Here is a 22,398-nt window from a genome sequence, read left to right on the forward strand (position 1 = left end):
GGTAGTGTGTGTATGGAGAAGGCAATGGAACCCCACTCCAGTCCTCTTGCCTGGAATCTCCCATGGATGGAGGAGCCTGGTAGGGCTGCAGTCCACGGGGTTACGAAGAGCCAGACACGAGTGCGCGACTTCACTTTCACTTTTCACTTTCATGAATTGGAGAAGGAAATAGCAACCCACTCCAGTGTTCTTGCCTGGAGAGTCCCAGGGATGGGGGATCCTGGTGGGCTGCCGTCTATGGGGTCTCACAGAGTCAGACAGGACTGAAGCGACTTAGCAGCAGCAGCAGCAGCAGCAGCAGCAGTGTGTGTGTGTGTATACATATATATATATGTATATATATATACAATATGTGTCAGTCTTACTCTCCCAATTCATCTCACCCTCCATTTCCACCCCTGTGCCTACATGTCCATTTTGTGTCTATGTCTCTATTCCTGCCCAGCAAATAGGTTCATGTATACCACTTTTCTAGATCCTATATATACGTGCTTATATATGATATTTGTTTTTATCTTTCTGACTTACTTCACCCTATATAACAGATTCTACATCCATACACATAACTACAAATGACCTTACAAATCACTACAAATGTCATTCCTTTCTTATGGCTGGGTACTAATCCATTGTATATATGTAGCATATCCTCTCTATCTGGTCATCTGTCAGTGGACATCTAGGTTGCTTCCATGTTCTGGCTATCATAAATAATGCTGCAATGACCATTGAGGTACTTACGTCCTTTTGCATTATGGTTGTTTCAGGGTATATTCCAGTAGTGGGATAGCTGGTTCATATAGATAGTTTTTTAAGAAACTATTTATAGTTTTTTAGTTCTATTTTTTAAATTATTTTAGCTCTATTTTTAGTTTAGTTTTTTTTTTTTTAAGAAACCACTATACTGTTCTCCATAGAAAGAAAGTGTGAAAGTGAGAGTGTTAATCCCTTAGTCGTGTCTGACTCTTTGCTACCCCATGGACTGTAGCCCACGAGGTTCCTCTTCCAATGGAATTCTCCAGACAAGAATACTGGAGAGGATTGTCACTTCCTGCTCCATTGGATCTTCCTGACCCAGGAATTAAACCCAGGTTTTCTGCATTGGCAGGTGGATTCTTTACTGCTGAGTCACCAGGGAAGGCCTATAGCTAGTTGATGGAAGAGCTAGTACTAGAATCTAGTTATGCTGGCCTTTGATCTCAGCTGGCTGCATGAAAAAAGTGAGCTAAGGGATTTGAATCAGAGGTGAGATGGAATTGCACACGGAAAATTCAACAAAACCTGTGGAGTTTTCACTGGGCAGGATTGGGGGAGAGGGAACATCATGGAGCAGGACGAAGGTGTTTTGCTTGCCAAGAACTTTAGATTATATACTTGGCTATGACCTGGAACACAAAGTGCATCTTTAGATAGATAATCTAATAATACTTGCTTACACATTATGATTTTCAATGGTACGTTACACCCTCATCTCATTTGATGTGTAAAAGAGTCCTCTCAGGTATGTCGGAAGGGCATCCTTATCCTTTTCTGGCAGATGGGCAGACTGAGATGCAGAAAGTCACAGAGCTAGTGAAGTGACAAACTCAGGGCTAGAACACCTGGGATGCTTCTAGTCCAATGCTCTCCCTGTGGTACCCTGTATGTAACAAGTGTGGGACAAGAGTGGCTAACCAAGAGTACCATGTGATTGTTTCACAGATGCATTGTGAGAAGTTTCTATCTATCCTGAGACTATTTGGAACCACACTTTTTGGAGTCTCTCTCCTCACTGGAATGATACTTTCTTATATTATTGGTTACCAGTTTATACATACGGATGATTACTATTTATCTTTTGGACCATATGGTGCCTTTTTAGCTTTACATGTTCTTATTCAAAACCTGTTTGCCTTTTTGGAGCACCGGAAAATGAAAAATTATGTAAATATCCCCGTTAACTTGGACAGAACTGTTGCTCTTTGCATTGCTGCATATCAAGAAGATCCAGACTATTTGCGGAAATGTTTGCAATCTGTGAAAAGGCTAACCTACCCTGGAATTAAAGTTGTCATGGTCATAGATGGAAACTCGGAAGATGACCTTTACATGATGGACATCTTCAGTGAAGTCATGGGCAGGGACAAGTCAGCCACTTATATCTGGAAGAACAACTACCACGTGAAGGGTCCTGGTGAGACGGATGAGTCACACAAAGAAAGCTCACAACACGTCACCCAGTTGGTCTTGTCCAACAAGAGTATTTGCATCATGCAAAAATGGGGTGGAAAAAGAGAAGTTATGTACACGGCCTTCAGAGCACTGGGGCGGAGTGTGGATTATGTACAGGTAGGTCTCCATATCTGCCAGGACAAACATACATTTAAATAAAGCATCTTTTGTATCTCTCCAGTCATATGCTATAGCCCATCTTTGTCTCCTTTGGACATAGTACTCCTTTCAGTGCATCTGAAAACAGCCACCAGGGAAGCCCAAGAATACTGGAGTGGGTAGCTTGTCCCTTTTCCAGGGGATCTTCCCAACCCAGGAATTGAACTGGGGTCTCCTGCATTGTAGGCAGATTCTTTACCAGCTGAGTTACTGGGGAAGCCCCATGACTGTTGAAAGCACATTTCAAAAGAGAAAGAGGAAAAAACCATATAAAATAGTTAAGACAATGAAATCATTTCACTTGTGCAATGTTAATGATTAGAAATCAAGATTCTTTTGATCAGTAGATTCGTCTCTTTCCCTCTCTTCCCTTTTCTGCCACCTCAGACCTGCCAAGTCAAATCCAATATTATTTTCCACAATCTTAAAATCAGCAGTCTTGTAGGAGAATAGTGTCTGTTCCAGCAGAAAGGTCTTGAGAAAATCTACAGGCCCTAGGAAGTTTTTCATGGAGTCTAGGCAAAAAAAGAATGGAGAATACAATTTTGATTTAGAAGGATAAAGAATTCAAAATTTAGACACAGAGAAAAAGAACAGAAAAATGAAAAAGGGAAGGGGGGAGGAAAAACCAACTTCTCAGAGCAAAACCTAAGTCATGTTTATTTCACTCCCCAAATAGCATTACCACATTCACTGCAACTTGACCTTTGAAAACATTTGTGATAGTGTTTGCTTGCATGAAAATTAGACAGGCTGTGTCTCTCATTAATTCCCTGCCTGCACACTCTTGGGTTTCTCCACTCCTAGTTGTCATTGAGGCTAATCTTTTTTAGAATATTGGTAGGGTTCCTGTGAGATTTTTGTTTTTAAATGGGAGGTGGGTTATGGAAGTGTTTCTTTTTTTCCCCTTGGTTTTACTGAGATAAAGAAACACTTCTTAAGAAGATATCACTCTAGCAATGGAGCCTTTTTACAAAAATATATATAAACAAATCTCATTTAAGAATAGGTTAACACAGAAATTATCACAACATTATAAATCAACTATACATTCATAAAAAAAAATAGGTGTAGGGATTTTCCTGCTCCTGGGAGTTTTGTAGTTATAATTTTTTACAGATACTTTCAGTAGATTTTGGCCATTATTGTATCAAGAAAGGAGAGATATTTCTGGCTTACAAAATCTGACGGACACTTTCCCCCTTCTGTTGAAAGCAAAATTTTAGTTTTCAGAGGACCCATCGTGTTCCTTAGTGGCCTTTATGATGCCCAGTGGGTCTGTCTGTGTGTAACGCGATTAGAATGGACTCTGGGCTTCAGTGTCAACTGATTGAGGTTCTCGTCTTAGTAATAGCAGTTGATCTTGAGGAAGACCACCTCCCAAACCTGAGTTGTCTGGATATAAGAAACTAATTTCACAAGGGGTTTGAGATCATTATTACAAATCATGTATCCAAGTGGGCTTTATAAAAGTTGCTAATGATGGTATCATTAACTTTATTTAAAAGTTTGCTGGTAATATTAATGTTATTTTTTTAAATGATCGTCTAGTACTTACTTGAAAATTATAGTCCATGTCAATTTCCACCACAGAGTCAATTTGTTTAATCTCTGAAGAGTTTTGAAGTATTTCTTTTTAAAAAATTAATTAATTTTTGGCTGCACTGTGTTCTTAACTGATGCACATGCTGAGCAGTGAGGCGGTGCTGCTACACTTTGTTGTGGTTGCAGGGATTTCTTATTGCAGTAACTTCTCTTGTTGCAAAGCATGAGCTTTAAGGCATGCAGATTTCAGTAGTTGTGGCAAATGGGCTTAGTTGCTCCTGGCATGTGGGATTTTACTAGACTGGGGATTGAACCCATGTCCTCTGCATTGGGAGTCTTCCTGCCAACTACTGGACCACCAGGGAAGTCCTGAGGTGTTTCTTAAGTTGATACCATCTGTATATTAATCTCTCTCCTAGGGAATTGATAGAATTTCACTCCCAAGTTCTTCTAATTTCTAGAGCTATCACAGTTTAAGTAGTTTTAATTAACACAGGACATCTTCACATATTTACCTAGTGCAACTTCAGGCCCAGATGACAGAATAAACATTTAAAGGAAAGAGTAACTTAGAAACTTGCAGAGGATTTGAAGAATGAAGCCTTAAAGAAAACATCTATTTTGATACTTTATCTTTAATTCTAGTTAAAACAATTGTTACATTTATTCTTTCTAATCAAGAAATCATCATGTGGGGTTCCTTTTATTTTTCAACCTGCTCTGCCCAAACTGCCTTCTCCAATCATTTTTGTTTTGAATTTTGTTTATATTCTTGATAATTTGACATTGTACCTGTTCAAGAAAAAAATAAAATATAAAATGCTAGAATAGGCTTCCTGCTACAGATGTAATCAGGCTTGAGAACTTCTCTTCCTTCAGGATGAAACCTCCAGATCAACTGACCTCAGCAGCAACTGATAATCTGGCCCTGAAACCTTTTTGAACTCTCAGCCCGTTCCAATCATTCAAGCAAGAGTGAAAAAAAATCTTTTGGCATTCTGCAACCAGTACATTATATTCATCCTTCATCAAATCCCCAGATATTTAACCACTCTGCCCTATAGCAGTGGAAATTACTAAAATTCAAATGTTGTTGCTGCTTTTCAGTCATTAAGTTGTGTCTGAATCCTTTGCGACTACATGGACAGTAGCCCACCAGGATCCTCTGTCCATGGGATTTCCCAGGCAAGAATACTGGAGTGGGTTGCCATTTCCTCCTCCAGGGGATCTTCCTGACCCAGGGATTAAACCTGTATCTCCTGCACTGGCAGGCAGATTTTTTACTGCTGAGCCACTAGGGAAGCCCCAAATTCAAACATATGTATAAACGTAACTGATCCACTTTGCTGTACACCTGAAACGAATACAACATTGTGAACCAACTATACGCCATAAAAATGGAAAAGAAAACAAAAACACTGTTCCAGGGTCCAAGTTGTAGAGCAGAAGCCCCAGGAAGACCAAGGAGGGAGGGGATGGAGGTTATCAGCTCCTGAGCATCGCAAATGCTTGGATGTGGAGTTCAAGTTGGTTAGGGGCAGAAGGAAGCAACGCTCTTCCTAATACACAAGAGAGAATGGAGACTAGGGGACCATCTGCTCATACTTGCTAACCTGGCTGAAGAACACTGCTTAAGTGTGCGGAGAGATGGCCAAAATGATTGGCTTCCAGTTGCAGCTGGATCCTTGGCACTCATCAGCACTCTTTTCACTTGATCTTGAATAGATGTCTTGTTTATTCCTCTCATGTCTGTTATTTCATGTCTTTATCACTCTCCTAGGGTCTTACCCAAACTCCTCCCTGTTTGACTACCTGCGATCTTGCCTCCTATGAAAGAGAACAGCAAAAGTACTTGTTCTAAAGGCTATCAAGGCCTTCTTTACTCTTTCCTGCTTACAGTTCCAAAGGTACTGACCTTATTTCTTATCTCAAGGCAACCTTCCATCTACACTGCTAGGCTCTCTCAGTTGGCATCCTCTGGTATATTCCAGACCAATTTTTATCAATTATCACCTCTTTGTCTCTCTCCATTATCATTTCTAGTCTTCTCTATTGATAACTGTATCAGTTTTATAGTCCCTCAAATAATTAATATTGATGTGGAATATGGAAGGAAGATTTAGTCTAGGATAAATCCAATTTAGTAGCAAATTCATCAGTGATGCTAATGGCTCCTTTCAGAGACAGAGAAGATATAAAAGCAGAAGAATAAAAATAACCAAATGAGAAAGCAAAGATATACAAAATGAGAAATAAAGAGGAGAATGAGGAAGATTTTCTTAATTTTGAATAAAAGTATTTTCTGAGAAAACTTTTTCTTTTCTCTGATCTGCCTAGATACGGTTTAAGGTAGGGCAAAAAATCCTTATTATCTTTTCAAAATATTACTTATGTTAGTTTTTTCTTTTTCATTTATTTTTATTAGTTGGAGGCTAATTACTTTACAACATCGCAGTGGTTTCTGTCATACACTGAAATGAATTAGCCATGGATTTACATGTATTCCCCATCCTGGTCCCCCCTCCCACCTCCCTCTCCACCCGATCCCTCTGGGTCTTCCCAGTGCACCAGGCCCAAGCACTTGTCTCATGCACCCAACCTGGGCTGGTGATCTGTTTCACCCTAGTTTTTTCATTTGTATAAATAGCACAAGATTATAGCAGTGTTTTAAAAAATGTAGAAAACCACAATAAGCAAAATTTAAATCATCTGCCACAAATACTTGACCCAAATATAGATTTTCAAATAAATACTTTCTGATATATATGTCTTCTATCCTTTTATAAATTTGAAATTATGTTATATCTCCCTTTTTTAACCATATTTTATTCTACAATATCAGAAGACTCTAAGTATCTTGTGACATCTAGATTATTTAATTGCTTTAACATATCTCCTATCACTGAACATGGATTTTATAAGGTAAGTGGCCACCAGTCTGTGTGATGAAAGAGAAAAATTGTCTTATGATATGTGCAATAGGGATTTCCCAGGTATAAAATGCACAATAAATATGAACAATTTTTTCAGATGACACCACCGTTATGGCCGAAAGCAAAGAGGAACAGAAGAATCTCTTGATGAAAGAGGAGAGTGAAAAGGCTGGCTTAAAACTCAACATTCAAAAAACTAAGATCCTGGCATGGCATCCAGGCCTATCACTTCATGGCAAATAGATGGGGGAACAAGGGAAACAGTGAGAGACTTATTTTCTTGGGCTCCAAAATCACTGCAGATGGTGATTGCAGCCATGGAATTAAAAGATGCTTGCTTCTTGGAAGAAAAGCTATGACCAACCTAGACAGCATATTAAAAAGAAGAGACATTACTTTGCCCACAGAGTAATGTCTAGTCTAGTCAATGTCTGGTCTGCCTAGTCAAAGCTATGGTTTTTCCAGTAGTCATGTATGGATGTGAGAGTTGAACTATAAAGAAAGCTGAGCACTGAAGAATTGATGCTTTTGAACTGTGGTGTTGGAGAATACTCTTGAGAGTCGCTTGGACTGTAAGGAGAGCCAAGCAGTCAATCCTAAAGGAAATCAGAAACATTCATTGGAGGAACTGCTGCTGAAGCTGAAGCTCCAATACTTTGGCGCCCGTTTCGAAAACAGACTCATTGGAAGAGACCCTGATGCTGGAAAAGATTGAAGCAGGAGCAGAAGGGGATAACAGAGGATGAGATGGTTGATGGCATCACCAACTCAATGGACATGAGTTTGAGCAAGGTCTGGGAGTTGGAGATGGACAGGGAGGCCTGGCATGCTGCAGTCCATGGGGTTGCAAAGAATTGGATATGAATGAGTGAATTGAACTGAACTGATGAACATTTTCTAAAAGGGAAGTATATAGGAGACATTGTTCATTGTTCAGTTGCTAAGTCATGTCCAACTCTTGCAACCCCATGGAATACAGAATGACATGCTTTCCTGTCCTTCACTATCTCCTGGAGTTTGCTCAAATTCATGTCCATTGTGTTGATGATACCATCCAATCATCTCATCCTCTGTTGCCTCCTTCTCCTGCCCTCAGTCTTTCCCAGCATCAGGGTCTTTTCCAATAAATCAGCTCTTCACATCAAGTGGCCAAAGTATTGGAGCTTCAGCATCAATCCTTCCAATGAATATTAAGTGTTGATTTCCTTTAGGATTGACTGGTTTTATCTCCTTGCAGTCCAAGGGACTCTCAAACTCTCAAACCACAAACTGAAAACATCAATTCTTTGGTGCTCAGCCTTTTTTATGGTCCAACTCTCATATCCAATCATGACTACTCTAAAACCGTAGCTTTGATTATACAGACTATTGCAGCAAAGTGATGTCTACTTCTTAATATGCTCTCTAGGTTTGTCTTAGTTTTCTTTCCAAGGAGCAAGTGTCTTTTAATTTCATGGCTGCAGTTACTGTCCCCAGTGATTTTGAAGCCCAAGAAAATAAAATCTGTCACTATTTTCACTTTTTCCCCATCTATTTGCATGAATTGATGGGACCTGATGCCATGATCTTAGTTTTTTGAATGCTTGGTTTTAAGTCAGCTTTTTCACTCTCCTCTTTCACCCTCTTCAAGAAACTCTTTATTTCCTCTTGTCTTTCTGCCACTAGAGTGGTATCATCTGTATATCTGAAGCTGTTGATATTTCTCCCAGTAATCTTGATTCCAGCTTGTGAGCCATCCAGCGTGGCATTTCCCATGATGTACTCTGCAGAGAAATTAAATAAGCAGGGTGACAATATACAACCTTGATGTGCTCCTTTTCCAATTTGGAACCAGCCTATTGTTTCATGTCTGGTTCTAACTGTTGATTCTTGACCTGCATACAGGTTTTTCGGGAGACAGGTAAGGTGGTCTGGTATTCCCACCTCTTTCAGAATTTTCCACAGTTTGTTGTGATCTACAAGGTCAAAATTTTTAGCATAGTCAATGAAGCAAAATAGATGTTTTTTTTTAAATTCCCCTGCTTTCTCTATGATCCAACAGATGTTGACAATTTGATCTTTAATTCCCCTGCCTTTTTAAAATCCAGATTGAACGTTTATCTGGAAATTCTCAGTTCATGTACTGCTGAAGCCTAGCTTGAAGGATTTTGAGCATAACCTTGTTAGCATGTTGGGAGATCCCCTGGAGAAGGGAAAGGCTACCCACTCCAGTATTCTGACCTGGAGAATTCCATGGATTGTATAGTCCATGGGGTTGCAAAGAATGGGACATGGCTGAGCAACTTTCACTTTCACCTTGTTAGCATGTGAAATGAATGCAAATGTATGATAGTTTGAACATTCTTTGGCATTGCCCTTCTTTTGGATTGGAATGAAAACTGGCCTTTTCCAGTCCTGTGGCCACTGTTGAGTTTTCAAAATTTGCTGACATATTGAGTGCAACATTTTGACAGCATCATTTCACTTTTCAAACAGGAGACAACTTTATTATGAATTTAATCTGATAGCATTCTAGCTATCCAAGATTCATTGAGCAGGAGAAAAATAAGACTGAATCATTCATAATAGTATAGTTGACCTACATTATTCATGAATTTCGTTTTTGTAAATTAACTTACTATCTAAATTGTATACTACCCCAAAATCAATAGTTGCAGTGCTTTTGTAATCATTTTCAGACATGTGTGGAGTGGCAAAAGATTTGTCAGCCAATATTCATGTTCTCTGCTGAAGTCAAACAAGATCATGCATGCCTTCTTGTCTCAGCTTTTACACAGTAAACAGGTAACTTGTTTAGTCTATTATCATGTTTTTGTTTAAAATGGTCCCCAAGTACAATGTCAAAGTGCTATCTAGTGTTCATAATGCAAGAAAGTTATAAATACCTTGTGGAGAAAATAGGTCTGTTAGATGAGCTTTGTTCAGACATGAGTTCTAGTACTGTTGGACATAAGTTCACTGTTAATGAATCATATGTGTGTGTGTCTTTGTGTGTGTTTTATGTGTGTGTGTGTGTGTTTTAAAACAGAAACACAAATTTTAAACATTTAGACACTGATCACTAGACAAAGATGTTGTGATCAGAGGCTTGGAGTAGTCAAACCCTGTATTTCAGCTGAAAGAAATTTTTTGACATCTGCTAATTCATTGTTCATGGAAACTTGGTAGGAACATCCCTACTGTGAATAACAAGAACTGATTGTATATAATATTTGGTTGATTCTTGTTTTATATAGGAAATCTAAGTAACTGAAATATTCTGGGGGCAGCTTTGAGAATTTATATGTTTCTTTGTAGCCTTCATTTTATATGATAAGATGGACAGAAAGAAGTTTTGATTTGTTCTCAGTTTCCTGCGTACAGATCATGTCCTGTGGTTTTCCCCAGTGTCAAGTTAAGCTCTTCATGAACTGGTGTATTTTCCCCCACAGCTTCTAGCCCAGAGGTGAACAGCCAACTTTCGTGAAGTTATAGACTTGTATTAATTGGTGAAGAGACAGGTAGAAATTCTGCTTCTACTAGACTGGTTTTAAGAAGGACTAGAGTTCTACCTTTCACACACAAATAAATAGATATTATATGTCCATGAATATATTTCCTTTCACAGACTGTGGTAGATGATGATTTTCTAGTTGGCATTCTATCACCAAATACATCCAGAAACTGAGCTTCTATAAAGAACTCTTTAATCCCACTATAAAAAACTCCTCCCAAGGGATTTCTGAGAGCTTTCCCTTCTGACAGTTGACCATGTGAACAATCTCTCTCAGAGAACTTATGGCAATTTGCTGTTGGAAACTGGGAGGCGGTGGGGGGGCCAATTTAAATAAACAGAACCTCAAAAGTTTGGTTAACTTTAGTCATTTCAGAGAGTTCCCTTGGTTTGCTTCTGCTCACAAGCAGGTGGAGTTACTTGAACATTAATTCTAAATTGCTCCCATTCCTGTTGTTTTTAATCTTATTTTAACTTTCTGGTTCTACCTTTCCCAGCTTGAGTCAATAGAGGTGGGTGTGGCCATAAACTCTGGATGCTGAGAGGTTGAAATGTCTTCACTATTTACTAACCTAGTGACTGATCTTCCAGGCTTATAACTGTATATTTACAAAACAGTGATAGATAAAGCAGGATCAGAAAAACTTTGCTATTTGAGAAGTCTGCTTAGGTTTCTTCTGAGACTTGTGTTAGAGAAATACTATTGATATTTTCTACAGTGGAAAATTTATGCCTCAGTTCAGTTCAGTTGCTCAGTCTTGTCTGACTCTTTGTGACTCCATGGACCACAGCATGCCAGGCCTCCCTGTCCATCACCAACTCCCAGAGTTTACCCGAACTCAGGCCCATTGAGTCAGTAATGCCATCCAACTATCTCATCCTCTGTTGTCCCCTTCTCCTCCTGCCCTCAATCTTTCCCAGCATCAGGGTCTTTTCCAATGAGTCAGCTCTTCACATCAGGTGGCCAAAATATTGGAGTTTCAGCTTCAATATCAGTCCTTCCAGTGAACACCCAGGACTGATCTCCTTTAAGATGGACTGGTTGGATCTCCTTGCAGGACAAGGGACTCTCAAGAGTCTTCTCCAACACCACAGTTCAAAAGCATCAAGTCTTTGGTGCTCAACTTTCTTTATAGTCCAACTCTCACATCCTTATGTGACTACTGGAAAAACCATAGCCTTGACTAGATGGGCCTTTGTCGGCAATGTAATGTCTCTGCTTTTTAATATGCTATCTAGGTTGGTCATAACTTTCCTTCCAAGCAGTAAGCATCTTTTAATTTCATGGCTGCAGTCACCATCTGCAGTGATTTTGGAGCCCCAAAAAACAAAAGCAGCCACTGTTTCCCCATCTATTTGCCATGAAGTGATGGGACCAGATGCCATGATCTTAGTTTTCTGAATGTTGAGCTTTAAGCCAACTTTTTCACTTTCCTCTTTCACTTTTATCAAGAAGCTCTTTAGTTCTTCACTTTCTGCCAAAAGGGTGGTGTCATCTGCATATCTGAGGTTATTGATATTTCTCCTGGCAATCTTGATTCCAGCTTGTGCTTCATCCAGCCCAGCGTTTCTCATGATGTACTCTGCATATAAGTTAAATAAGCAGGATGACAATATACAGCCTTGACATACTCCTTTCCCAATTTGGAACCAGTCTGTTGTTCCATGTCTAGTTCTAGCTGTTGCTACCTGACCTGCATACAGATTTCTCAAGAGGCAGGTCAGGTGGTCTGGTATTCCCATCTCTTTCAGAATTTTCCACAGTTTATTGTGATCCACACAGTCAAAGGCTTTGGCATCATCAATAAAGGAGAAATAGATGTTTTTCTGGAACTCTCTTGCTTTTTCAATGATCCAGCAGATGTTGGCAATTTGATCTCTGGTTCCTCTGCCTTTTCTAAAACTAGCTTGAACATCTGGAAGTTCATGGTTCATGTATTGCTGAAGCCTGGCTGAGAGAATTTTGTGCATTACTTTACTATAAAAATGTGATCCACTGGAGAAGGGAATGGCAAACCACTTCAGTATTCTTGCCTTGAGAATCCCATGAACAGTATGAAAAGGCAAAATGATAGGACACTGAAAGATGAACTCCCCAGGTGGGCAGGTGTCCAATATGCTACTGGAGATCAGTGGAGATATAACTCCAGGAAGAATGAAGGGACAAAGGAAAGCAAAAACAACACCCAATTGTGGATGTGACTGGTGATAGAAGCAAGGTCCGATGCTGTAAAGAGCAATATTGCAAAGGAACCTGGAATGTTTGGTCCATGAATTAAGGCAAATTGGAAATGGTCAAACAGAAGATGACAAGAATGAACATCGACATCTAGGAATCAGAGAAGTAAAATGGACTGGTATGGGTGAATTTAACTCAGATGACATTATATCTACTACTGTGGGAAGGAATCCCTTAGAAGAAATGGAGTAGCCATCATAGTCAACAGAAGAGTCTGAAATGCAGTAATTGGATGCAATCTCAAAAATGACAGAATGATTTCTGTTTATTTCCAAGGCAAACTTATGCCTAGGTTTTGTGTATTTTTTTTTCCCCCTGGAAAAGTGAGACCATACTAGACCAATACAGAAAGGCAAGAAAATAAAAACTGGTTTTATTTAGAAAATATATCTACCATGCTTCTAAATAAGCAATATAAAAGTAAAAATTAGAAATTAACCCCAAAATTGATATAATTCAGCTATATCTAGAGAGGTGATGTTTACTTTTTATAACTGGATACCCTATCTACTCCTTAAGTAAGTGGTCCTCAAACTTTTTATCACCAGGGACTAGTTTTGCTGAAGAAAATGTTTCCACAGACTGGAGAGGGGGGATGGTTTGGGGATGATTCAAGCATACAACATTTATTGTGCACTTATTTCTGTTATTAATAAATTAGCTCTACCTCAGATCATCAGGCATTAGATCCTGGAGTTTGGGGACTACTGCCTTAAGTCATATAATGCATTTAAGTTGTTCCAATAATGCATTTAATTTGCTGTTTTCACCAAGTACTTTTTTTTTGTTAGTAAATAAGCCTCTTGATGAAAGTAGAAGAGGAGAGTGAAAAAGCTGGCTTAAAGCTCAACATTCAGAAAACTAAGATCATGGCATCTGGTCCCATCACTTCATGGCAAATAGATGGGGAAACAGTGGAAACAGTGTCAGACTTTATTTTTTGGGGCTCCAAAATCACTGCAGATGGTGATTGCAGCCATGAAATTAAAAGATGCTTACTCCTTGGAAGGAAAGTTATGACCAACCTAGATAGCATATTAAAAAGCAGAGACATTACATTGCCGACAAAGGCCCATCTAGTCAAGGCTATGGTTTTTCCAGTAGTCACATATGGATGTGAGAGTTGGACTGTGAAGAAAGCTGAATGCCAAAGACTTGATGCTTTTGAACTGTGGTGTTGGAGAAGACTCTTGAGAGTCCCTTGTCCTGCAAGGAGATCCAACCAGTCCATCCTAAAGGAGATCAGTCCTGGATGTTCATTGGAAGGACTGATGCTGAAGCTGAAACTCCAATACTTTGGCCACCTGATGTGAAGAGCTGACTCATTGGAAAAGACCCTGATGCTGGGAGGGATTGGGGGCAGGAGGAGAAGGGGATGACAGAGGATGAGATAGCTGGATAGCATCACTGACTCGATGGGCGTGAGTTTGAGTACTCCAGGAGTTGGTGATGGACAGGGAGGCCTGGCGTGCTGCAACTCATGGAGTCACAAAGAGTCGGACACGACTGAGCGACTGAACTGAACTGAACCTTTTCAGAAAAAAATTATAATTAGTAAAATTGAAACAGATGCATTTTTAAAATATTGGGATTCCTTAGCTAATTGAGGGTGTCATGCCAAATATGTGTAAGCTCCACTTCAACTGTGAGGCTTTATGCTTCTACTAATTGTTTTCTCAGTCTTTTTTCAAAACTGGCATATTAAATCCTTACTATTTTTATAAAGTAGTGAGAGAACTATAAAAGTAATTATGTTTGATAAAAATAATTAGGCTAAATCCTGATTAAATTCCATCAAGGACTGCCAGACTTGGGAATTACAGATAACACCTCCATCTGCCAACCATGATATTTATTGTTTGGATGGGGAAGTTTCTACCAAAAAGTAGATTGTTTCAGGCAAAGTCATCTTTTGGGAGAAGCTAGGGGGTCAATCAGTCAGATTTCTTCACTGGTGCTGACCAGGAAATTCCAGTTTGACAGCTTAAACATCACATTTTTTGGAGAGGCTTAAATTACAACTAGGTTCAATATTAAGTCTTGATTTGCTGACATGGGCTAAGCACAACTGACATCATTTCAGGCCTATTGCTTCTTTTTAACAATTCCCATATTTAGACCAGACTCTCAGCTTAACAGTGTTTTCTAATGCAGGAGAATCTGCCTCCCAGTGCAAGAGATGTAGCAGGTGTGGGTTCAACTCTGGATTGGGAAGCTCCCCTGGAGGAGGAAATGACAACCCATTTCAATCTTCTTGCCTGGAGAATCCCATGGACAGAGGAGCCTGATGGGCTACAGTCCATGGGGTCACAAAGAGTCGGACATGACTGTGTGCCTGAGCCTGGTACAGCAGCACTCAGCTTAACAGAGACATGATCAAATTTTAAGGAATTGTTCTTTAAAAAACTTAGGAACTGTTCTTTAGGAACATTTGCTTGGCAGTCAGTGACTGTGATCATGGCATTTAAAGTTTTGAGAGAATACAATGTACCAGGGAGAGTATGTTGACTATTATAAACAGGATATTTCCCAATGTTTGAAGTGGATTTTAGGACCAGGATCCCCAAGACCCAAGCCAATCAAAATCAAATAAGTTCATTTTAAAATAGTGCTGCAGTGAACTTTAGGGTACATGTGTTTTTTGAATTGTGATTTTCTCAGGGTATATGCCCAGGAGTGGGATTTCTGGGTCACATGGTAGTTCTATTTTTAATTTTTTCAAGAACCTCCATACTGTTCTCCATAGTGGCTGTATCTTACAGAGTGAAGTAAGTCAAAAAGAGAAAAGCTAATATCATATATTAAAGGATGTATACAGAATCTAGAAAATTAGTACAAATGAACTTAGTTGCAGGGCAGGAATAGAGATGCAGACATAGAGAATGGACATGTGGACACAAGGAGTAAGGGGCGGGTAGGATGAATTGGGAGCTTAGGTTTGCCATCAATGCACTGCCATGTATTAAATAAATAGCTAGTGGGAACCTGCAGTATAGCATACGGAGCTCATCTTGGGGCTCTATGATGACCTAGAGGGGTGCAATGGAGGCATGGGGTGGGAGAGAGGTCCAGGGAGGGATATATGTATTCATATAGCTGATTTACTTCATTGTACAGCAGAAATATACACAACCTTCTATAGCAACTATATGCATTAAAAAAAGAAGTGAAAGAGAGAATGAATTTAAAAAATCAAGTAAGTCCATGAAAAGACCCCATTGAAAGAATCATCTATTTAAGCCAAGTGTTTTGCTCAGTGATCTTAGGTAACTGAGTTTCAGTTTCCCTAGAAGTGTTAATGCAGGTAATTTTGACCACAACACTGCCATGCCCCTTCCGTGTAGGCAATCATAAACCCAAGGAAAATGATAACCACAATTAAGGTAAATACTATCTGGTCACGAATCACTTCCACTAAATTGGCACTGTTAATGAATTACAGCATGATGAACAGATCCAAGCCAATGCCAGAGTACTGAAAGGATAGAGAGAGAAAAAGACAGTGTTTCACTTTTAGTTAAGCTATAAGGTTTTGATCTGGCATCCTGGGTGGGAGAAAATTATGTTGATGTCAGCTACTTCTCTTTCTCATCAACTTGATTTTGAGGTTTCAAGCTAGTGTGAAGTTTCTAGAGTCTGAAGGAGCCCTTCTTAATGGAGAGATGTGGACCTAACGTTCTAGTTCTTAAAGTTTGGCTGCCATCGGTGTGGTGGGGAAAACCTGGTACAGTCCCTTCTAGGAGATTTAAGGGCAGTCTTTGTTCTTAGTGACTGCAAAGGAAATGAGTGGGAGAAAATTGGCAACATTCATTTGGAGAGTCTTAGCCATGTATTTGAGGAAACTAGAAGAATTCTGGATTTAATCCAGTTTATAGGTATGTAACAAAGCCTCTGATGCAATTAACAGGACTAGAATCTAATGTCTGGGCTTCCTTGATAGCTCAGTTGGTAAAGAATCTGCCTGCAATGCAGGAGACCTGGGTTTGATCCCTGGGTTGGGAAGATCCCCTGGGGAAGGGAAAGGCTACCCACTCCAGTATTCTGGCCTGGAGAATTCAATGGACTATATAGTCCATGGGCTACAAAGAAACAAATAGATATGTCTGTTTGTTCATGATATAGAAAAATCCCAACAATTTTCTTGGTTTCAAAATTGCAGTTTTTGACTCATATATAGATTTTTTTTTTAAGAACAACAATTAGAATTACTACAACTGCTTCAGTTAATTTACATCTGCTTTTATGTACAAAGGTCTAGAAAAATACTTAAGACTCTAGAATAAAGAATGAAGGCCATGCAGGTTTCCTTTCTGACCAAGTGCCATTTGCCAAGTTAAGATCATATAGACATCTTGCTTCAGAATTATACAACTAATTTTAAGAGAATTGCTTTCCTGTATTTTATTCACTATATTAAAATGGAGAGGAAATCACTGTTAAACATGCCTCCCTTTCAATATTATCTTAGAAAATTTTGTATCTTTCAGATTGTGGGACAAGTTGCCTAAAAGTAAAAGTTGCTCCACTGTGTCCAACTCTTTGTGGCCCCATGGACTGTAGCCTGCCAGGCTCCTTTGTCCATGGAATTTTCCAGGCAAGAATACTGGAGTGGGTAGCCATTCCCTTTTCCAGAGGATCTTGCCAACCCAGGGATCGAACCCAGGTCTCCTGCACTGGGGGCGGATTCCTTACCATCTGAGCCACCAGGGACACTCTAAAAGCCTTAGTTAAAGCAATTAAAAAAAAAAAGTCACCTTGAGTGACAACTCATGGTATTTCCCAAGTCCTGGAAACCTAGGATGTTGCCTAAGACATGAGACTTTCATTGCCAAAACTGGGAGCAACCATAGCAAACCAGGAAAAGCAAGTCACTTCACAAGATATTCCTGGCCCATCACTTTGGCTGTTCTAGCCAACGATGTCATTAACTTAAATACTGAGCTTGCTGAAAAACAAGCTTTTTTTTTTTTTTTTTGTATTGGCCATGATATAACAAATTCTGTCATCCCTCTGATACTTACTTATTGAGACTTAGTGACAGTAATGTTGAAAATATAATATATATGCCCAATTTAGGGCCCTGATGCTAGGAAAGATTGAAGGTGGGAGGAGAAGGGGATGACAGAGGATGAGATGGTTGGATGGCATCACTGACTCAATGGACATGAGTTTGAGTAAGCTCTGGAAGTTGGTGATGGACAGGGAAGCCTTTCGTACCGCAGCCCATGGGGTCACAAAGAGTTGGATACAACTGAACGACTGAACTGAACTGGACTAAATTTAGACTATACAGAGCATACTCAATTGTCTTTAATATTTCATTCACTTTTTAATTTTTCCTATGCAGGTCTGTGATTCAGACACCATGCTTGATCCTGCCGCAACTGTGGAGATGGTAAAAGTTTTAGAAGTAGACCACAAGGTTGGAGGTGTTGGGGGAGATGTCAAGGTGTGTATGGCTTCACTTTTTGCATGGGTCACTTTTAGAAGCAAAAATGACCCCTTGAATGTACATTTCAGTTCAGTTCAGTCACTCAGTCGTGCCCGACTCTTTGCATTCCCATGAATAACAGCACGCCAGGCCTCCCTGTCCATCACCAACTCCCGGAGTTTACTCAAATTCATGTCCATTGAGTTGGTGATGCCATCCAGCCATCTCATCCTCTGTCGTCCCCTTCTCCTCCTGCCCCCAATCCCTCCCAGCATCAGGGCCTTGTACATTTACTCCACACCAAACTCTGTGCCAGGTATTGGTTCTGGAGCTGGAGACACATTAGAATGTGCTTTGGACATACTTTACTGTGTCTTCTTTAGTCTAAATTGAAATAATTTATGGTTTCTTTGCTTAATCCTGGGCTATAACCCGTGTATGTAGTGGCTGATAAGTTATATAAAATTTAATGTGTCTGTTAGTTACTCAGTCATGTCTAACTCTTTGCTACCCCATGGACTGTAGCCTACCAGGGTCCTCTATCCATGGGATTTTCCAGGCAAGAGTACTGGAGTAGACTGGGTTTTTTTGCCATTTCCTTCTCCAGGGGATCTTCCTGATCCAGGGACTGAACCTGGGTCTCCCACATTGCAGGCAGTCTCTTTACCATCTGAGCCACCAGGGAAGCCCCAAAATATAATTTAATGTGTGTACTATTCCCACCATATCTTCTTGAGCCATAACTTAATGTTCTGATAAGATGATATTGGAGCTCACTTAATACAAGGATTAAGCAAAATGGAAGTATGGCAGGAATGGATTTTATATTGTATACCTATGTCTTTAAAACCTGTGGTTTTCCAATTATTTATTTCATGTTATTTGCTATCGATGGGGAAAAAAATTAATGAAAGCAATATTAATGAAGGTGATTTGAAATGTGTAGGAGAGTAAAACATATATGTGAAAGTATGTGAGGTTTAAAATGAGTTCCTTGGGAAAGTGCCATTAGTTTTTAGCAAAAGATAAGAAGCATATGGAAATTTGATTTAAATTTAGGTATCACATTACTCTATAACCCATATTTATATGCATGGTGATAGTGAAGGCAAAGAAGATGCACTAGATGGACTAAGAAATAGCCTGATGATAAAAAAGAAGCATGCAAAATTCCCCTGAAAACTGAACAAAGTTGAGATAGAGGAAATATTGAAAGAAAAACAATGTTCAATAAATTGTATACAGAGCCTTATTTCAGGATTCAAGTTTTCGGTACAGAACACAAGAAACCTTTTTATCACTGGCATTGCAAAAAAGTAGGGAGGAAGGAAGGAGAAGGAAAAATAGTGGAATTGCATGATTGGAAATTAACCAGAGTGGAAGAAAATAAGACTTAACAATTTTCAAATATTGAATGGTAAGGAAGAGTGGGAGAGAATGTAGGAACTGAGAATTAAGGCTAAAAAAACCCCTCAATATTATAACAAGAGCAGAAACAAAAATCATAGCAAAAAGAGTAATAAAATAGAAAAAAAATTTATTATCTAGTCCCAATACATGCAATCCACTTATAAAATTAATCCAGTAATAGAGAATCAAAAAAATAAAATAAAATATAACTGTGTCAAAAATAGGGAGAAAGCCAAAATAGGCAAACAAAATAACAAAACACTCTAGGTAGTAACCTCAGGATGGTGCAGATTTTACTGGAATTTTCAGCAGATTTACCTTTATGTAATTATTTTTACTTACTTTTATTTTTCTTGCAGATTTTAAACAAGTATGATTCCTGGATCTCCTTCCTCAGCAGTGTGAGATACTGGATGGCTTTTAACATAGAAAGGGCCTGTCAGTCTTATTTTGGATGTGTCCAGTGCATTAGTGGGCCTCTGGGAATGTACAGAAACTCCTTACTGCATGAATTTGTAGAAGACTGGTACAATCAAAAATTTATGGGCAGCCAATGTAGTTTTGGAGATGACAGGCATCTAACGAACCGAGTGCTGAGTTTGGGCTATGCAACGAAATACACAGCTCGATCCAAATGCGTTACTGAAACACCTAAGGAATATCTCAGATGGTTAAACCAGCAGACCCGTTGGAGCAAATCCTACTTCCGAGAGTGGCTGTACAATGCATTGTGGTTTCATAAACATCACTTGTGGATGACCTATGAAGCCGTCATCACTGGGTTCTTCCCTTTCTTTCTCATTGCCACGGTAATCCGGTTCTTCTACAGGGGTAACATTTGGAACATCCTCCTCTTACTGTTAACCATCAAGTTAGTGGCTCTCATAAAGTCATCCTTTGCTGTCTGCCTTAGAAGAAATATTGTCATGGTCTTCATGTCCTTCTACTCAGTGTTATACATGTCAAGTTTACTTCCTGCTAAGATATTTGCAATTGTGACAATAAACAAAGCTGGGTGGGGCACATCTGGAAGGAAAAAAATTGTTGCTAATTTTGTGGGACTCATTCCAGTATCGGTCTGGTCTATAATCCTCCTGGGTGGTTTGATTTTCACCATTTATGAGGAGGTTAGAAAGCCATTCTCAGAATCCAAAAAGAAAGTTCTAATTATTGCTTTATCCACCTATGCATGCTATTGGGTGGTGTTTTTGTTGCTCTATGTGGTTTTTGTCAAGAGATGTGGCAGGTGGAAGAAGAAAGAGCAGTATGACATGATGCTTGATGTATAATCTTACCCTGAAGTTTGCAGACATTCACAAAACCTTCTTCCTCTAGGAACTGTACTGATTGTACAGAATTGTGGAGTCAGATGATGGCAACAAAGGAAACATATCACTGCTTCTGGGACAACTGAGAGAGTAGCACTGATATATATATACACAGCCATGTGCAAAAAAGATAGCTAGTGGGAAGCTGCTGTTTAAAATAGGGAGGGAGCTCAGCTTGTGGTTCTATAATGACCTAAAGGGGTATAAAAGGGGGTTGTGGTGGGAGGAAGTCTCAAGAGGGAGGGGATATATGCATTAATATATTTATAGTTGACTCATGTTGTACAGCAGAGACTAACACAACATTTGTAAGGCAATTATACTCCATTTACAAATAAATTTTTAAAAATTGTTTGGCTTTATTTTGATTCAACCAAATTGTTACACCTCACCAATAAGAGGAAGCTCAGGTTTAAGCTGTTATTTCTATAAAAATGAGAAGAATTTTTGTGCATGCACTTTCCCTTATGTACATCTACCAAAGAGTGTTCTGCCCTGTGTGCCTTGCTAGCCACACCTTATGTGGGTTATCATGGAAGAAAAGGATTTTGGAAACACAAGGAAAAGTTCTTTCAACAAATACAACCTCTGTGTTAAAACAGATAGCCAACAAGGACCTAGTGTATAGCACAGGGAATGCTGCTCAATGTTCTGTAAAAACCTCAATGGGAAAAAAATTTGAAAAAGAACAGATACAGGCATATATGTAACAACCATTTTGTTGTACACTGGAAACTGACACAACATTGTTAATCTGCTACAGTCCAATATAAAATAAAAATTTAAAAAAAACATATACTCTAACTTATAGACTGTGTTAATAGCTAATATTTCTTTAAGAAAGATTTCCTATTTAACTCTACCAAATGAAATGCCAAAGGAAATTTTATTTTTATTTTATTTTATTGGCCATTGGCTATGCTGTATTTTTAAATAACTGTACTGCCTCAAAATATTGTGTATCAATTGTTAAAACAAATTTTACATTTTCTGCATTTTACTTCTGTGTCAAAATACACTTGTGCTTCCTTTTTAAAAAATAAAATGTTATAAAAAAAATACTTAAAGATCTTATCCAGTGTGTGAAGTTTAATTGACTGATGCTGCTCATAATAGAAAGAATACAATGTTTTTGCTCTCTCTACCTTTTAAAAATGTGTAGTTTATTTCTTTGAAAAAATACTTAAACTTTCAATATTTTAACTTTTTTCATTTCTTTTAGAAAAGACTTGTCACACTTTGGGAATTGAGAAAATGCTCTTGTGTACAAAGTAAGAAATCATTGAGAAGTAAGGCCAAAGGGGTAGAAAGTGCAATTTTTTCATAAGATTAAAAAGAAGGAATACTAGTCCTTGAAAGAAAACACTAGGCATTCAGCCCTGAATGACATGTTAATAGCCAAAATGAATCATTTGGGGGGTGGATTCTGGCAGTGTTTTCCCAAGCTAGGTAAATTGGAAAGTGAAAAAAGTTGTATTTGTATCAGTTCAGTTCAGTTCAGTTCAGTTCAGTCGCTCAGTGTGTCCAACTCTTTGCGACCCCATGTACCGCAGCACACCAGGCCTCCCTGCCCATCACCAACTCCCGGAGTCCACCCAAACCCATGTCCCTTGTGTCGGTGATGCCATCCAACCATCTCATCCTCTGTT

General features: G+C 39.0%; 1 protein-coding gene across 1 annotated transcript; it reads left to right on the forward strand.

The window, feature by feature from the left end:
- The first annotated feature begins 1,701 nt into the window (after nucleotides 1-1,701).
- Nucleotides 1,702-20,710, forward strand: LOC110145620 (hyaluronan synthase 2-like). Its single transcript, XM_020906025.2, has 3 exons — nucleotides 1,702-2,328; nucleotides 17,928-18,029; nucleotides 19,781-20,710. Exons 1-3 carry the CDS (start codon nucleotides 1,702-1,704, stop codon nucleotides 20,708-20,710), a joined length of 1,659 nt encoding a protein of 552 aa, XP_020761684.2.
- Nucleotides 20,711-22,398: the final 1,688 nt, after the last annotated feature.

This window comes from Odocoileus virginianus, chromosome 15, assembly GCF_023699985.2.
Source record: "Odocoileus virginianus isolate 20LAN1187 ecotype Illinois chromosome 15, Ovbor_1.2, whole genome shotgun sequence".
Classification (NCBI taxonomy): Eukaryota; Metazoa; Chordata; class Mammalia; order Artiodactyla; family Cervidae; genus Odocoileus; species Odocoileus virginianus.